Source organism: Delphinus delphis, chromosome 7 (genome assembly GCF_949987515.2).
Source record: "Delphinus delphis chromosome 7, mDelDel1.2, whole genome shotgun sequence".
NCBI classification, from domain to species: Eukaryota; Metazoa; Chordata; class Mammalia; order Artiodactyla; family Delphinidae; genus Delphinus; species Delphinus delphis.
Window position 1 is genome coordinate 45,070,686 of NC_082689.1, and position 16,533 is coordinate 45,087,218.

The window sequence follows — 16,533 nt, forward strand, 5'->3', positions numbered from 1 at the left end:
AACACACTGTTTATTTCCCTCATGGCGTATCCCTGTCTGGAATTACCTTGTTTGCTCACTTATTCTGTTTTAAGCTCCATAGCATCAGGGACCTTGTCTGTGTTGTTCACAGCTCTACTGCAGACCTTGTTTGTGTTGTTCATACTACATCCTTAGTGCTTTGATTAGAATCTGGCAAATAATAGACAATCAACAAATATTTGTTGAATGAGAAAATGAATTAAACTGGGGAGGTGGTTATTTCAGACAAAGGTCAGAGCCTGAATAAATTTTGAGGTGTGAAACTGCTTATGTTCCTGGGAAAATCTGTGTTTCCAATGGCTAAAGCCAAAAGAGGAAAGTAGAGGGAGATGGGACCAAGAAATAGGCATTTTCCTTCTCCTCCTTCATTATTATTACTGTTACTATTATTTTAAAATATCATGTTGCTATATCATGTAAGTACTTAGGAATTAGTGAATATAAAAAAACAAAATAGACTTACAGGTATAGAGAATAAATTAGTGTTTACCCATGGGGAGAGGGAAGGGGGGACTACATAGGGGTAGGGAATTAAGAGGTACAAACTTCTATGCATAAAATAAGCTACAAGGATATATTGTACAGCACGGGGAATATAGCCAATATTTTATAATAACTTTAAATGGAGTATTAGCTATAAAAATATTGAATCACTATGTTGTACACCTAAAACTAATATAATATTGTCAATCAGCTACAATTTAAAAAAAATGCAAGCACATAATAAAACCAGCAAGACTCAGTGAACAATTGATGTGGGTTGAAGGAGAAGGAAGAGTGTCCTCTGTGTCTTATCTTTGGGACTAGGGTAATTGTGGTAGTGTTCATTGGTATTGAGCTACATGGACTTGTCCAGAGGGAGATGTTCAAGCACTTAGAAATACAGGTCCACAACTCAGGAGGGAAGCCTTGACTGGAAGTTATTAGCATGTAAATGGAAACAAAGTCAAGGGTCTAGTAGTTAAAATAGATCAAGATAATGGGCAAGGAGAGAAAAAAGCTGATAGTACAATACTGGGGAGCACAATAACTTTCTGAAAGGAATTAGCAAAGGAAATTTGACCCCAAAAAACAGAGGAGGAGGAGGAGTATGTGGGACCAGGAAGCCATGAGGGGAAATAGTTTCAGTAAGAAGAAGGGAGTAGTCTGAGTATCAAACACAACAGGAGGAAAAAGGAAAGATCTTTGGGTTTATCAACAAAGGGGTATTGGTGTCTCTTGTGGTGCTTGTGATGACATCCTGATGCACAGGGTGAAGTATAACCAGGAGGGGAAGGAGAGGAAAAAAAGAGATGGTAGAAGATGTGGAGTCAAGGGAAACCTTTGGTTTTTTGCTTCTTTTTTTGAAGAAATTGAGGAAGACACTGACAGAGTAATGTCTCGAAGGAAATGTAAAGGGAAGGGATAAAGAGTGCAGAGGGAGGGACTAACCCTGAAGGGTGCTGAGACACCTTCTGAGATTGTAAGTATTGGTATCAAGTAGATCTAAAAGCTAGGAAGCAGTGAGAACACTCACTTTGGAGTAACAGAAACCTAAATCTACCGCTTATTAGCTTAGCAAACTTGAAACTTCTTTGAAGCATAATCCCTTTATATATGACTTGAGAAAATTAATAAATACCCTTTCAGAGGGCTTCCCTGGTGGCGCAGTGGTTGAGAGTCCGCCTGCCGATACAGGGGACGCGGGTTCGTGCCCCGGTCTGGGAAGATCCCACATGCCGCGGAGCGGCTGGGCCCGTGAGCCATGGCCGCTGAGCCTGCGCGTCCGGAGCCTGTGCTCCGCAGCGGGAGGGGCCGCAGCGGTGAGAGGCCCGCGTACCGGAAAAAAAAAAAAAATAATACCCTTTCAGAGTTGCTGTGAGAAATTGGATTAGTAAAAATTGACCCACTCGGCCCATATTATTATAATATGCACAATTCATCGGAATTGTGACAGATTTTTGAGCTCTCCACCCAAGCACTGAGGCCTAGAATCAGTTCTTCAAGGACTGAGAAATGGTCAAGTCTTCCTGAATTCAGCCACATCTATTAAACAGACACACCTGGTCAATACCTGTGTATGTTTTACTTTTTTCCAAATTATAATGTAGAATCCTAAAGCCAAACATAGAAAAAAAGCCCAAGTCACAAATCTAGCAAGGATAAGAGAGAATGCTAATAATTTATCTCAGCTCTCTTGAAAATATTTGCTCTGCCTCTATCATACCATGTGCTTTTGGTATGATGGAAAGAGGAGGCTGGGACTGGAGGAAACTGTGAGAGGTTGCCTTGGATTTTAAATCTTTCTTATAAAAGCTGTGTTTACATTTAAATTTAAAATAACTATTGATTTGCTGATAATAACTGTTTTAATAACAGATACTAAGATGCTGGTCTGAGCAAGCACTGAGTGTTTATGTGCACTGATTCTGCTACAAGTCCTGTTCCTGTTTAGTTATCATCTATGTGCTCTCAGCATTTAGAATACTTTCTGCGAATTGCAGATTCTCCATAAATGTCCTTAGTCTCTGTGGTTCAGTAAAGATTCCACACAAGATGCCTGCAAATTGTGCCAACCCTTTGGTATTGGGGTGTTGATGTCTAAAACAGTTTCAAAGTAGAATAGAAGTGGCAAGCACATGGGGTGAAGTTTTTTTTCTCTGCATTTTCCTGTTATTCTTTTTGAATATTTAGCAAGGGGTTTTTCAAGTTCTGGCCTCTCTCAGATATTCTAGTTAGAATTAGCAGAAGGGTGATTTTTGGTTCTTACTCGGCCCATTCGTTTAAGTGGGAGCAGGGCATTTAAGTGTGGTGGTGCCAGAAGTATTTAATTGAAATGGGACGTGTTGAAGTGAAAAGCTAGACTGAGGGGTACAGCTGCGTGGAGAGTTGACCTCCTCTGGAACACTTCTCTGGAGATTCTAGCTCCAAAGCAAAAATTCAAAGTTTCTTGGATTTCTTCTATGAAGAAAAGTGAGGATAATACATCACTTACCTAATCTTACCCTATAATCTGTCCTTTCTCTGAATTTCTCCTAGGCTTAATGTATCCCACACATATGTATATGCTCTCGCTTATATTTCTTGTTTCATGTAAATTTCTTTTCTTAGTGTCTGCACGTGTTCCTTGGAGACAGTGGGTATGCCTTTCACTTACTTTGTGTCATCCTCTCCCTCCAGTGCTTAGTGCAGTGCAGGGTTCCTGATCACTGCTGAGTAATTATAAACCATTGACTCACCTGTGTTGTGTAGAACAGACATTCTGATTCTGGGTAGACTCAAGGTAGCAAACGTATTAGGTTATGTGGAACACTCGGAGGTCATTAGGATCTTGGCAAGCATGAGTGTGGCACAAAAGTTCATGAATAATGCTCTTGAATGGCAATTGCAACTGGAACTACCAAATTCCCTGAAAAGCTGGTTTAGGGGTAATAATACCAACATCTACTTTTATGTAGCTCTTTGCAACTCAGAACTTAGTTAATAATATATTACTTGTTTTAATGTCACTAAACGCTGTCCACTGGTCAGGGCAAAACTCTGTTCTCAAATGAGAAAATTGGAGTGCACAGAGATAAAGGACTCTGTGTTTACAAAATGGGTGAGTGGCAGAGCTGATTTCTGAAGCGAGGCTTTTTGCATCCAAATACAGTGTCCTTCCCATTACTCCACACTGACATAGTGGACTGCTTTTTTACATGATAAAACTCTCTGGGACAAGAAGGACCTGCAAATGTGTTTCTCTAAATAAGAGAGATGGAGAGATAAGGAGACGATCTTAATTCAAAGTATGATGCATTTGTCAAATAGTTTCTTCACCTGGACATTTAACGGTCCCCTTCCAGTATCTGGGTAAAGAAACAGAATGTAGCAAGGGGACAAGAATGAGTCCTCTTTAGTAAAAAGAAAGGGTTAAAATTTGTTGCTTTGAAAGTTTAAGGTGGACAAGGATCCTGAATTATCTAGATACCAAAAACTAGGCTGAAAGTCTGTATTTCCTCCCTATAGGGAAAAAGTGAAGGGGTGTGTGTCTGGGAAAAGGGTAGGGAGGGGAGAATAAGTCTCTTTCCTTCTAACAGGCTTTCTTTAAAAAAAAAAAAAAAAAAAAGGAAAGAGAAACAAACGTTTGTTTCTGTGATTAAGCCCCATTTATGTTTAAAACATAAATGAAATCGGGACAGTTCAAGGCACTGAGGCGCGTGTTCTGATTTGGTTGTTTACTATCAATCAGACCGTTGCTTGGCAGACACTGGATGGTTATGAGCCTGAACAAGCTGAAAAGGGGCAGGAAAAGAAGTGGAGGCAGCATTCTTCCTATTTAAAGCTGCATCGCTTGAAAAAAGTTTTCGCAGACTGTGCCGGAGCTGGTGCTGAAAAAGGGGGTTTTCAGAGGCTGCCCTGGGGCTGGTGCTGAAAGAAGAGCCCACAGCTGACTTCATGGTGCTACAATAACCTTAGAATCTACTTTTCACTCCCAGGAGGACCCACATGTCTAATATTTAGACATGATGGCAAATTGGGTGGAAGCAAGACCTCTCCTCATTCTTACTATTTTATTAGGGCAATTTGTCTCAATAAAAGCCCAGGAAGAAGATGAGGATGGTGAGTTTGCCGTTTGCTTTCCTTGTGGTGTTTATTGCATAGTTTGGGAAATAGGTGGAATGTTAAGCCTCAGGAAGAGCATGAAGAGGAGGTTCTGATTTGAAGTTGAGAAGGGGGCTGACAGATTTGCACCTGGGAAACAGCTCGGAAGACAATCGGGATGTTTGTAAATCCGGAGCTTCCACATCTGCGGTTCGAAGAGTACACTACTGAATATTTCTGGGAAAGCCTAGGATAAGTCCTTTTGCCTGAATGTGGAGAGTGGGAAGTTTAAAAGGAAAGGAGAGTGCTTAAAACAGAGCACTAAAGGCACTTTTAGTGAGAGGAGTTCTGTTCTGTGGGCTGGAGTTTTCAGAGCAAGGAGAAGTCGCAGCAGAAGCAGGGTAGGGTGGAGTCCTTTTTGTACTGAACTTCAGCTGCTTCATAAAATTCTTTGTTTAGAAAAACCTCTGCAGCCAGTCTGCTAACTGATTTTTTCTTTGTTTTTGGCTCCTTATTTTTCTCTCTTTACAGACTTCTACGTCTTTCCCATTTTCATTTGTGATCTTACAATCACTTTTGCTTTCTGAGAGGCAGTCTTGTTTCTTTCCCCATGGCAGAAGTTGATAGAAGCCAGATTTCTTATTTTCCCACCCTACTGACTTGATTATCAGGACAGTGGTGGTTCCCTGTTGGATGGCGGAAGGCAGGAAATCCACATGCCTTATATAATTTATTTATCAAGGAGTATTTTATTGGCGTTATTCATTAGACACAAGTTTCCTTTCTTTTTTTAAAATGTGAGACAAATCTTGACTGGTTATCGATTTTTTTTCCTTTGAAATTTGCATATGTTAGGGTTGGGTTCTGTGGTATGTTAAGCAAAAATGCATGGCTGCTATAAAATATAAGAAAATATTTAAATTGGTTCCACTGATTATTAAATCCTTCCCGTCCAGGCCTGAAGTTTCAAATACGGACATGTACTGTTTCATAATAGGCCATTATAGATTTTCATAACAATTTAACATCAAACTCAAGCTTTTAAAACTTAGCATATTTATTAAACTTTTGTTATTGTCGTTCATATATTTTTTGTGTATATATACACATATGTATGCGTGTATATATATTTTTTAATACCTGCTTCTGTGTATTTTTGCTCTGTAAATGTTCATAAAATTAATATAGAGGCCACGAGGTCTAAAAAGCATTTAAAAAGTGAAAATAAGAATCTGGGATGAATACCCAACAATCTGTCCAGAGTCCCATAGAGGGGGCACTTTCTAAAATCTTGGATCTTTTTATGTTACTTTTTGTGTTTTTGAAAATGAGACAATTTATAAAAGATGAAACTTCTTCAGTTTCCTTGTAATGTTGTGAAGAGCATGTACAGTTTGGAAGGGTTGGGGAGAAAATTTAATAGGAAGTAGAAGTCAGGAAAGGGGAGAAGTAAAATACAGAAAAATTACAATAGAAATAGAAAAATCTGAACATAAAAGAAGTAGTTGATTCCCCTCCCCCACCAAAACAACCAGCAACTTACTTTTAAAACTTAATTAACACAACTTTCCTTATTAATATATTTTAAAATAAATAACTTACATTTATAAAGTATGAAAATAATTGAACATGTAAATAAATGTTTCCTATAAGCATATGGAGTAGGCCATATGTTAAAAGACTTTCTCAAATAGTTGTAATTACATTGTAGGTGCTTCTGAAAAATGAGCAGAGTTCAATTTTCCTTAATACTAATTTACATAAATGTTAGGAATGTGAGGCTTGATGCAAAAAGTCCCTGATTCCATACCAACTCTGCTCCCCCCCAGTATAACCAAACAGCATAGAAACTGGAATTCCAAACATTATATTTTACAGAAAAAGGGTAATTGCTTTCATACGTATTATAAAAAATAAATTCTTCAGTTTTATAACTCAAGCTAAGAGAATATATGTAATAAAAATTCAAAAGCAAAAGAAAATAGTTATGGTCCTAATTAAAGTTGATGTAGAAAAGAATTCCAGAATCCAGAATATTCAGAGCTACATAACTTGTATTTACTTACCACGCATATTTTGGTTTAAGTTATATTGTGTGGTACTTGGCAATACTTAATTTCCCTGTTCAGGCTTGTCACAAGCTTAATAGAAGTGTCAGAATTTTGAAACTCCGTGTGATTTTTAAGTTTGGGGAAGAGTAAGTTCAGGTAAATGTTTTAAACTAAAGAAATATCTAAGGCACACATGCAAAACAAGTATGTTTTTCAAATTTTAGCTCTAAGTCATATAATGTGGTATTGATTTTGTGTGCAAATATGTCCCCTTTGAGGAGACCTATTATCATATGTAAGTACATATTTGTGAGCTTTTATTTTTTTCTTTTCAGGACTTCAAGGTATATTTTTCTTCTGTTTGACTGTGATTATTTTTACTGGAAATTTAAAACATATTTTACTTAGTTACACAGTACCTGTCTGATAAAAATACTTATGAATGATAAAAGAAAGTAAATAAGTTTTAGGCTGTTTAGGCCAAAATCATTACTACTTCTCACTAAATTTTAAGAACTGAATTGATTTTTTAAATTCATAAAAATGAGAAAGTTTGAGAGTTGGGCTAACTTTAGTTGAGACTACTAAGTAAAATTAAGTAACAAAAATGAGTTAAGGTGACAAAATCAGCTTTTCATGAGTTTTTGTGTGTGTGTGTTTATTAGGGGGGGTGCTTTGAGAGGTTCCCCATTTGTTTTTTGTAGGAGAAAATACTAGTGCATTTATAGTAATTTTTATATTCCTAAATAAAGGTCTAACACCTAGTGAGCTTATATACATTCTTGTTATTAGAAGTGGACATACTTAATCTTGGAAAATAATCGCTGATATCAATCATTGATTTCAACAACAGAGAAGAAATGGAGAGAAGGGAGGGTGCAGAAATGTACCATTTTATTTCCAGAGACTATAAATGTCAGTGCTTCTCAGAGGCACTGAGAAGGTAGGTAACATCAATAAGTGAAGCAAGCGAGTGTTTGTACGTCAACAGGAGATGGTGGGCCTGTGGAGAACTGAAGATGCATGCCCACTTGAAGACAGTCACATCTAATGTTTTCAGAAAGCATTGCCTAAGCCGAGTGCAATATATTTGAGTGCCAGGTTTGGCTCCTGGACCATAAATTTGCAACCCTCTGTGGCAACCCTACACTAATATCCTGGACCCAAGCCAACTTCTGATTACTAAGAGATGAGGGGCTCACAGTCCTTTCCATACCATGGTCTCCTGCATTTTTATTATATTATGTCTACCATTTATCTCATTGTTAAAATACAAATATGAAGAAACTAATGCTTAACACTCAGCAGTACTTGGATGGGATGATTTTAAAGGAGGTACAGAATACAAATACATAGCTTAAGATACTTTTCACTCATAAATTGTTTTAAACTCTTTACTACTGGAATAGATACTTTGAATCATGTAGGATATGCAAACTTTTCTTTTATAGTGGATGTTTTAATCTAGGTCTACCTGCATATAGCAGAATGCAGTAGTTTAAACAAAAAAAGTGGTTCTTTTCCTTATATAAAATACTTCTAGTTAGGTAGTGAAAGGCTGGTATACCAGCTCTACAAAGTCATCAGGGATTCAATTTTTTTCTAGCTCTCTCCTATCCCTAGGGTACAGTCCTTGATGTTATGTTCCTAGACAGCTGCTGGAATCCCAGCCATTATATTTACTTTCCTGGCATCTGGATAGAGAATGGGAGACAAAGGCTGTGATTCCCTCTTTTTTAATGGAGACTATTAAGTCATCATATCATTTCAACTTACTTGAAAGTTGGCTAGAATTTAGTCATATGGTCATACAAAGTTACAAGGACTGCTGGGAAATGTAGTCTTAGCTGGATAGCACTGGCAGTGTACTCTACTGAACAGAGTTATGTTATGAAGGATATAAAAGGGAGAATAGCTATTAGGAGGCAACTATAATCCCAGCCACAATGAGCTTAATTGTCAACTAGTGGAATAGATCTGGTTTCAATGGACAGAATATAGTTGAGTAACCTGATTTACCCTGGTTATTGTTCACTTCTGAGCAGACTACAAAGCCAAGAACACGGGATGGCACTTAAATACTAGGTTGTAATTCTTTGCAATTCTTTCCTTATTCTCTTCAGATAAATTTAGAAGTACCTATAACTTTTATTCAAATTAGAACGAGGCTTTATTTTGAAGAGTATCTCTCTATATATGTAGATTGGTAGATTGATAGTTATAGTGAATTTTTATATTGACAAATGCAGTGTATACTTTGACCATGACTCTTTAAGTTTGTTGGTAAGCGATCCACAGATCAGTGTTGAGCTGGCTGCATAAAGAATCACGTGAAGAGCTTGTTGCCAATATAGATTCTAGGCTCCCTTTGTTTCCAGATATCCTGATTTGGTAGATTTGGATGGGATCCGGGAAGCTTTCAGGTGATTCTGATTCATGCTGGTGAACCACTGTATTAGATCTGTACCTAACACTCTTGTCTTGATATGACACCATTTGGCTTCCTGTTCTAAGGCTACACACTGTGACTTTGGCAATAGCTTGCTATTCTAGTCATTCCTTTCACTTATAAGGCTGCTTAATTGAAGTTTGTATATAAACCACTGCAAATTCACCATCATTTCTGGAAAAACATCTCAAGGCCCAAATCCTCCTCATGGCAGGTTAGGTGAATCATTCTACTATGCAAAGGACACAGACTATTAAAATGTATTTGCAGGTGAATATATGGTTTTCTTTTTCTCTCTTTTACTTCCTGCTCTTCACACTTCTATCATATCAACACAGGCCTAAAACTCATTGTGTTGATCATTCTAGAAATGCACATACTGCAGTATGTAAAGTAAAAACATAAAGAGAAAGCTTTATTTTGAGAGGAGGAGACTTAGAAGACTGAAGTCATGTTAATCTATTTTTTTCTTTTTTTAATCAAACAGCTTGCTCCTACTTGAAGGATAATTCATACATCATCACTTAGCCTTATATGGAAATTCATAAAATATTTAAAAATGGATTAGTCACTTTTTGACTAATTTTTTTTCTCTGAGATTACAACATTGAAAAGTTTAAATTTACACATGAGAGATATAATGATAGTAGGAAAGAAAGACTAAAATTGTTAATTATTAATTGACCTATTGTGTACATTTTGGCAAGTTGAACAAGTTCATATAAGACAATGGAATGGTTGGAACATATGGACGGTTCAGTTTTCCTCTAAATTTCTTTCCATGTAAATTTCATGTGGCTTTTTCTAAATTTCATTTAAGGCTGAAGAACTGTTATATACAAAGAGTATCTATCCTTGGCATTTGCGTGAGGGGTAGTCTATCCAGTGGAAAATTTTGCCTTAAAGTTGTGACTACATTGCTGGCCTTAGTGTTCTTATTTTATTTTATTTTATTGATATGTTTACAACTAAACTCCTCAACAGAAATCAGGATGGTTCCATCATATACTGAGTATATTCTCTAAGGAACAGTATATCAGGGACATTACAATAGCACAAGATTTTCCTTACTCATGTGTTGCCTTCTACAGAGAAGACAGTAATATTAACAATATTAATAAATTAATATTAATAAATAATGAACTTTGTCCCTATCAGCTTTCTGGTATAATGTTCAAACTCAAAAATGTTTGTATGCTTTTTTTAAAAAAATTTAGTTTAGATCTGAGAAGGAGGAAGGACTGTCTCACAGTTGGTTTCCTTTTTTTTTTCTTTTCTTTTCCTTTCTGGGTGTCTGCTCAATCAGAATTATAAACTCAGTTCCAAGATGACAGTATTCTCAGTGGAAACACTGCTTGCAACATAAGCATCACAGCCTTGTAGTCTATATACTTTAGTAAGTAAAGTAAGCCACAGTCCAACCATCATTGGGAGAACACCTTAGTACTGGTCCATCTCTGCTATTTAGCAGTCTTGATACCTTTACAGTCCTTTAACTTTACCAAACCTTTGGGTCCTCATCTGAAACTGGAGAATTTATACACACTCCTGTTAATCTGATGGGACTCTTAGAAGGGTCATTTGGGAACTTTACCTGAAGGCACTTTTAGAGCACTTAAATGAGACACAGAAAGTAATATTACAATCTGATTTCAGTCATCACAGATACAAACCTTGGTGGTATATTTTTTACTTTTGCCAATTTTTTTTTTCCTGTGATTTTTTTTTTTTTTTTTTTTTTTTTTTGCGGTGCGCAGGCCTCTCACTGTTGTGGCCTCTCCCGTTGCGGAGCACAGGCTCCGGACGCGCAGGCTCAGTGGCCATGGCTCACGGGCCCAGCCGCTCCGCGGCATGTGGGATCCTCCCGGACCAGGGCACGAACCCATGTCCCCTGCATCGGCAGGCGGACCCTCAACCACTGCGCCACCAGGGAAGCCCTCGCCAAATCTTTGAATATGTTTTGAAGAAACTTCCAGATTTGTTCTCCTTCTGTACTTTGTTCTCCATCTCCTGGAGGAAGTTGCTCCATTAATCATGCTCTCTTTTCCATAATTCCAACAACTTCCTTTCTATGAGCTCTTTCCCCTTAGCCTGTAAACAAGCTCACCTTTCTCCCAGGGTCTGTGTCTGCCTCCCACCCTCTCTTTATTCTTAGCCCAGCTGCTTTAAAGGAGCAGAACAGTTTTCTGTCTGCCTCCATGCCCTCACTCATCCATGCACTCTGACTTTTGCCCCCTCCATTCCACTTATGCTCTTCTGGTAATGTGTGATGTTACAGTGGGCTCCTTTCACCTACCATTGACCACTCCAACTTTCCTGAAAGGCGGTGCTCTGAAGATTCTCCCTCTACCTTCCTGACCTTTCCTTCTCAGCTTCATGGGCTCCTTCTCCTTATTTATCCCTTAGCACTTTGTTTTCTCATAGGATTTTGTCCACTGGTCCTTTCTGTATATTCTCTCCCTAGAGTATCTAGGAATCTTACTTGCAGGGTTTTGGTTAACAGCTAATTGCTGATCATTCTCAAATCTCTCTCTCCAACCTTGACCGTCCACATCTACTTCAGAATACCCAGTTTCGCACTGGATGGTCCATAACCACTTCAAGTTCAGTGTATCCCAAACTCAATTCATTATCTTCCCTCCAAGACAGGATCATCTTTCTCATGTATTCTTTTTTTTTTTTTTTTTAATGCGATACGCAGGCCTCTCACTGTGGCCTCTCCCGTTGCAGAGCACAGGCTCTGGATGCGCAGGCTCAGCGGCCATGGGTCACGGGCCCAGCCGCTCCGCGGCATGTGGGATCCTCCCGGACCGGGGCACGAACCCGTGTCCCCTGCATCGTCAGGCGGACTCCCAACCACTGCGCCACCAGGGAAGCCCTCTCATGTATTCTTTATGTCAGTTAAAGGCAAGATCATCCTACCTGGTTATTCAAGCAAAAGTCTAATCAGTCACTAAACTCTACCATTTTACCTGCTAAATATTCCTCATATATACCTCCTCTCTCTCTCTACTACAAATGCCTAAGTTTAGGCTCTCATCATCATATTGCAGTATTACTACAATTTACTGCAGTAACATCTAACTTTGTCTCTTGCCTCCCATGTGACTACTTCCCAGCCACACCTATAGAGACCTCCTCTGTTGCCACTGTGATATAAAACTAAAATCTGATTACCTCATTACCTTCCTTAAAATCTTCCATTGACTCCCATAACTTGAGGAAAGAATAATGTTCAAGCTCCTAAGCAAGGCATACAAGACCTTCCATGATCTGGCCCATTTCTAGAATTTTAGTCACAGTCACTATCATTCTTTGCCTCAAAATAGAAATTGCCTGTAGTTCTCACCTCTCACTACACACGTGCACACACATGGTTCCTTTTTTTAAGTCTATTTCCCAGGTTCCACTTCATGTCATAAATTTATTTTATGTATTAAGTATATGATAGTTATTCCATGCATATATGCCAATGAATATTTTTGAAAATCTAAAAAATATCTCTCCCACTATTTATTCATTCAAATATGAGTGAACTGATTTCAAATTCAGGATTTTCAAGTTATATTTGCATATTCTTGAGCAATTTTCTTGATGTCTCTATGTCCCAGTGCTTTTGTCTATAAAATTAGAATAGTAATATTTACCTTAAATAATTATTTTGAAGACTATCATGTATATAAACCACCTACATAGTAGTATGGCTCCCAACAAATACTAGGAGCTCATCAAATGATTATTGATATCATTATCCAACATTATTATCCAGTTGATATTATTATTCCATTACTATTTAGTAGTATAGCAATAATGATAAATGCTTATTGGGTAATTATAAGAACCAAAATGTTAGATGTTATGGAAAAAATAAACAACTTTTGCTCTCAAAGAGATTAAAATTAGTGTAAACTTAAAATGCAAATTTTATTTACTGTTCTACTATGGTCATTTGGACAATACCTCAGTATTTTCATCTAAATCTAAATAGCCTATATTGTAAGCCCATTTATAAATTTTACGCTGCAAATAGCAGAGCTTTATTGTAGCGTCTTCTTGTGTAGGTTTATATGGGAAAAAACAAAGGAAACAAAAAGCTCTTTCCGTTGAATACTTTCTAATGACCCTGTGATTTGAAGCATCACTGCTGCTCTCCTGTTTCTCACCGCCACAGCATTTCATTCTCTGTAGTCGTTCCCAGGATGTAAGCAAGCCAAGCACGATCCGTTCCATGCCCCAGTGCTACCTCATGTCTGTCTACCAGCTCTGTCTGTTTCAGAGTTTATTTTCTGAAAATATGATAGTCATAAAAGTCTGTAGTAAAAATTGGAAGCTTATTTTCCACACTGCATTGCCCTGTGTTGTATCTGGAATGAGAGGAATTGCTTCACTGCACAGGGATTTACAATGCAGCTCACAGGACTATCTGGATACAGTAGAGGGAGTGACTGTCTTTTCTCAGACTTTGCAGCAAGTCTCTTCATTTTCCAAAGGCTGCTGGTTTCTTCACTCCCTTCGCTCCCAGAAGATTTTTGTGAAATTGACTCCAGAAAGCAGAAACTGGTGTAGGATGTAGGCACATTCTTTATACTCACACTTTCCTTACTTTGCTGTACTTTTCTTTCTTCTCAGTTTTTCAAACTTAAACAGAATGATGGGTTTGACTTGGCAGGAGGTGTGCACATGGAATTTCACCAGATAATTAGTAGCTATGAATTCCTTTAATTAAATCTTTGTTATTCAATATAGCTGTTCTGTGGCTGTCAGCTCTAGAGTTTTTCATTATGGAATTTTAAAGTATGGGTGCTTCCCTTAGCAAATACAATTTATTTATAGAGATTTAATATTTTCATTTCATTTATTTTTCATTTAGTATTTCTTAAATAGCAGTTATATACTTATTATTTTCTCCCGAGGGAGAAGAACCTATCAGATTTATTTATGCTAGTTTGAAATTATTTTTAAATTTTTCTTTTTCATTCTTTCCAGAGCTTTCTATTGAAGAAATAATTAAGTTACAGTTTAATTCAGAGCATTATGCTTCTCATGTTAGTGCTAAATTTTTAGCTAGAGTTTCCGGTAGGATGGACTGGTGGGTGAACAGTGAGGTTAACTGGTTACCATGGGAAGATGAACTACAAAGAAAAAGTTCCTAGTTTTCTGGTCTTTGGCTAAAAACACAAACCCTCTGAAGTTTTATAAAGAAGGCTTATACTTTCATTTGAGAGGGCAGAAGGGCACTGGCAATTCTAAGGCAAATGAGTGATTCTGATATGAGAATCTTCTTTTATGAGTTTGTACAGAAAAAAAGAAAAGGAGACTTGGGGGCAATGAAGGAGGAACAACTGAACATTCCATCAAGAGCTTGTGTTTAAGCTTTCAGGTGCTGCAAGTGTTATGTCTTTCTGAGTGTTCACAAAAAAACACTTCTTTCTCCAGCCCTTCCCCATTTCCTCTTAAATCTTGATCTCTACACATTAGATTAGGCATGTGTTTGTCTGTATTTTTATTTTTCTCCCTTAAGCACAGTAAAACTGAACTGAATTTTGCTGAGAAACAACTGATAAATTCCTGAACCAGCAGAGTGCTTATTAGCCTGGGAAGATTTCAGGATACTTTGAATCTGTTTTATTTTTTAAAAAAGTAGGCTAATTCCTTTATGTAGAGAATGAATCAAAATTGAAACAATTAGTTCTAAAGAGATTAATCCGTGGATACATTCAAAGTTCCATTGGCAGTGTTTGTGTTTGGGTATGTGAAGGATGATGAAATAAAATTAAATCAGTATTTTATGATAATTAAATTAGTATTTTTATGGTATTTTGGTATATTCAGAATATAAATATTTCATAAACTTGCCAGAGCTATATTCACCTGAGCTACCTTGTACCCCTTCCACATCTGTTCCATGTTGCTAAAGTCCCAGGAGGGTAGGCAGGTCCAGTTTTAAGAAAATAGTTTTGAAGTAGGTGACTTTTAAATTAAATTAAATTTTTTTTTAGGGAAATACGCTTTCAACCTCCTTTCAGTTTGAAGGAAAGGCATTCAGAAATCTGCCTGAGAATCAAGGTCACACACTGAAGCTTTATCTGCATGTCTCCTTCCCAAATTTGGTTCAAATTACAGAATTTTTCTTCCAACCTGACCTCCTATCAAAACTTACCTGTTTGGTGTCCTCTTCTTCTCTACTCCTTGGGAAACTAGTCTACAACACGTGCCCTCTCTAGTCATTGTTCCAGTGCACCCTTTAAAAAATATTACTCCTTTGTAATTGACTATATTATATATGGTAATTTGCCTTTTATGATTTTTTTCCCCAATATTCTCTGGCCATCAGGATCAGCTGACATCATAGCTCTGGGTGAAAGTCCCAGTATCGGATGGACTCTATGGCACTATAGGTGGATAAAACACAGCTGTTATGGGCATCCTGTATTTGTCTGTGGAGGGTTCTACAGTCAAGACATTAGAATCACTTCAAACCTATTCTAATAGAAACTGAAAGTTGCCTTAGTATAATCAAAATGGAAATTTGCCCACAGGATTCCGACTGTTTCTGAAGAGGACTTCTGAGTTTCTTCAGGATAGAACCATATGATTGTGCATCATATGGAAAGCATACATGCATGGGAAGATGGGTTCTCTGTGGGTACACAAGGATACCAATTAGCAGTTGGCTCAGATAGCCTCATTGAAATCATACATTAAAATGTAAGGCTCCAATCTAATGTGGGGCTCCCTGACCATTCCTGTATCATGTCTTGTGGGATTTATTTTGAGAATTTTAGAGAGGTTGGGGAAGTTCATGATATCTCTTAATTTTTGTTCTTTGATTTCTCTAGTTTTTTTGTTTACCCTATATTCCTAAAACATAGTCATTTTAGAATGAATAAATAAATAAACACAACCACAATACTATATCTCTGTTCTTTTGAGCTAATGGCATAGATACTCGTAACTAGGCCTATAGGCTGTAGGAATAGGGCACTATCTCACAATGAGATTTTTTAATTCTGGGAAATTCCTTCAGTTCCCAATTATTACCATTTTTCTACACTTAGAACCTTTAACAGTGAGCAGTTTCTACATTTAGAACTTCTTCTTTTCCATTTACTTTCAAAAAGCAATTAACAGGGCTTCCCTGGTGGCGCAGTGGTTGAGAGTCTGCCTGCCAATGCAGGGGACACGGGTTCGTGTCCCAGTCCGGGAAGATCCCACATGCCGCGGAGCGGCTGGGCCCGTGAGCCATGGCCACTGAGCCTGTGCGTCCGGAGCCTGTGCTCCGCAACGGAAGAGACCACAACAGTGAGAGGCCCGCATACCGCAAAAAAAAAAAAAAAAAGCAATTAACAGAGCCTGGGTTTTGGAGTCTCAAATTCGAATCCTGAGTTTGCCATTTGCAACCTTGTGACCTTGAGCAAGTTACTGATCTTTGAGATTCAGTTTTCTCAT

At 37.8% G+C, this 16,533-nt stretch overlaps 1 protein-coding gene across 1 annotated transcript in view; it reads left to right on the forward strand.

Annotated features, from left to right (window-relative positions):
- The first annotated feature begins 4,067 nt into the window (after positions 1 to 4,067).
- Positions 4,068 to 16,533, forward strand: part of COL5A2 (collagen type V alpha 2 chain) — a 144,922-nt gene continuing 132,456 nt past the window's right edge. The window contains exon 1 of the mRNA XM_060016451.1: positions 4,068 to 4,602. Coding sequence (XP_059872434.1) covers positions 4,506 to 4,602 — 97 coding nt within the window. The 5' untranslated portion in view covers positions 4,068 to 4,505. The remainder of the gene's footprint in view (positions 4,603 to 16,533) is intronic.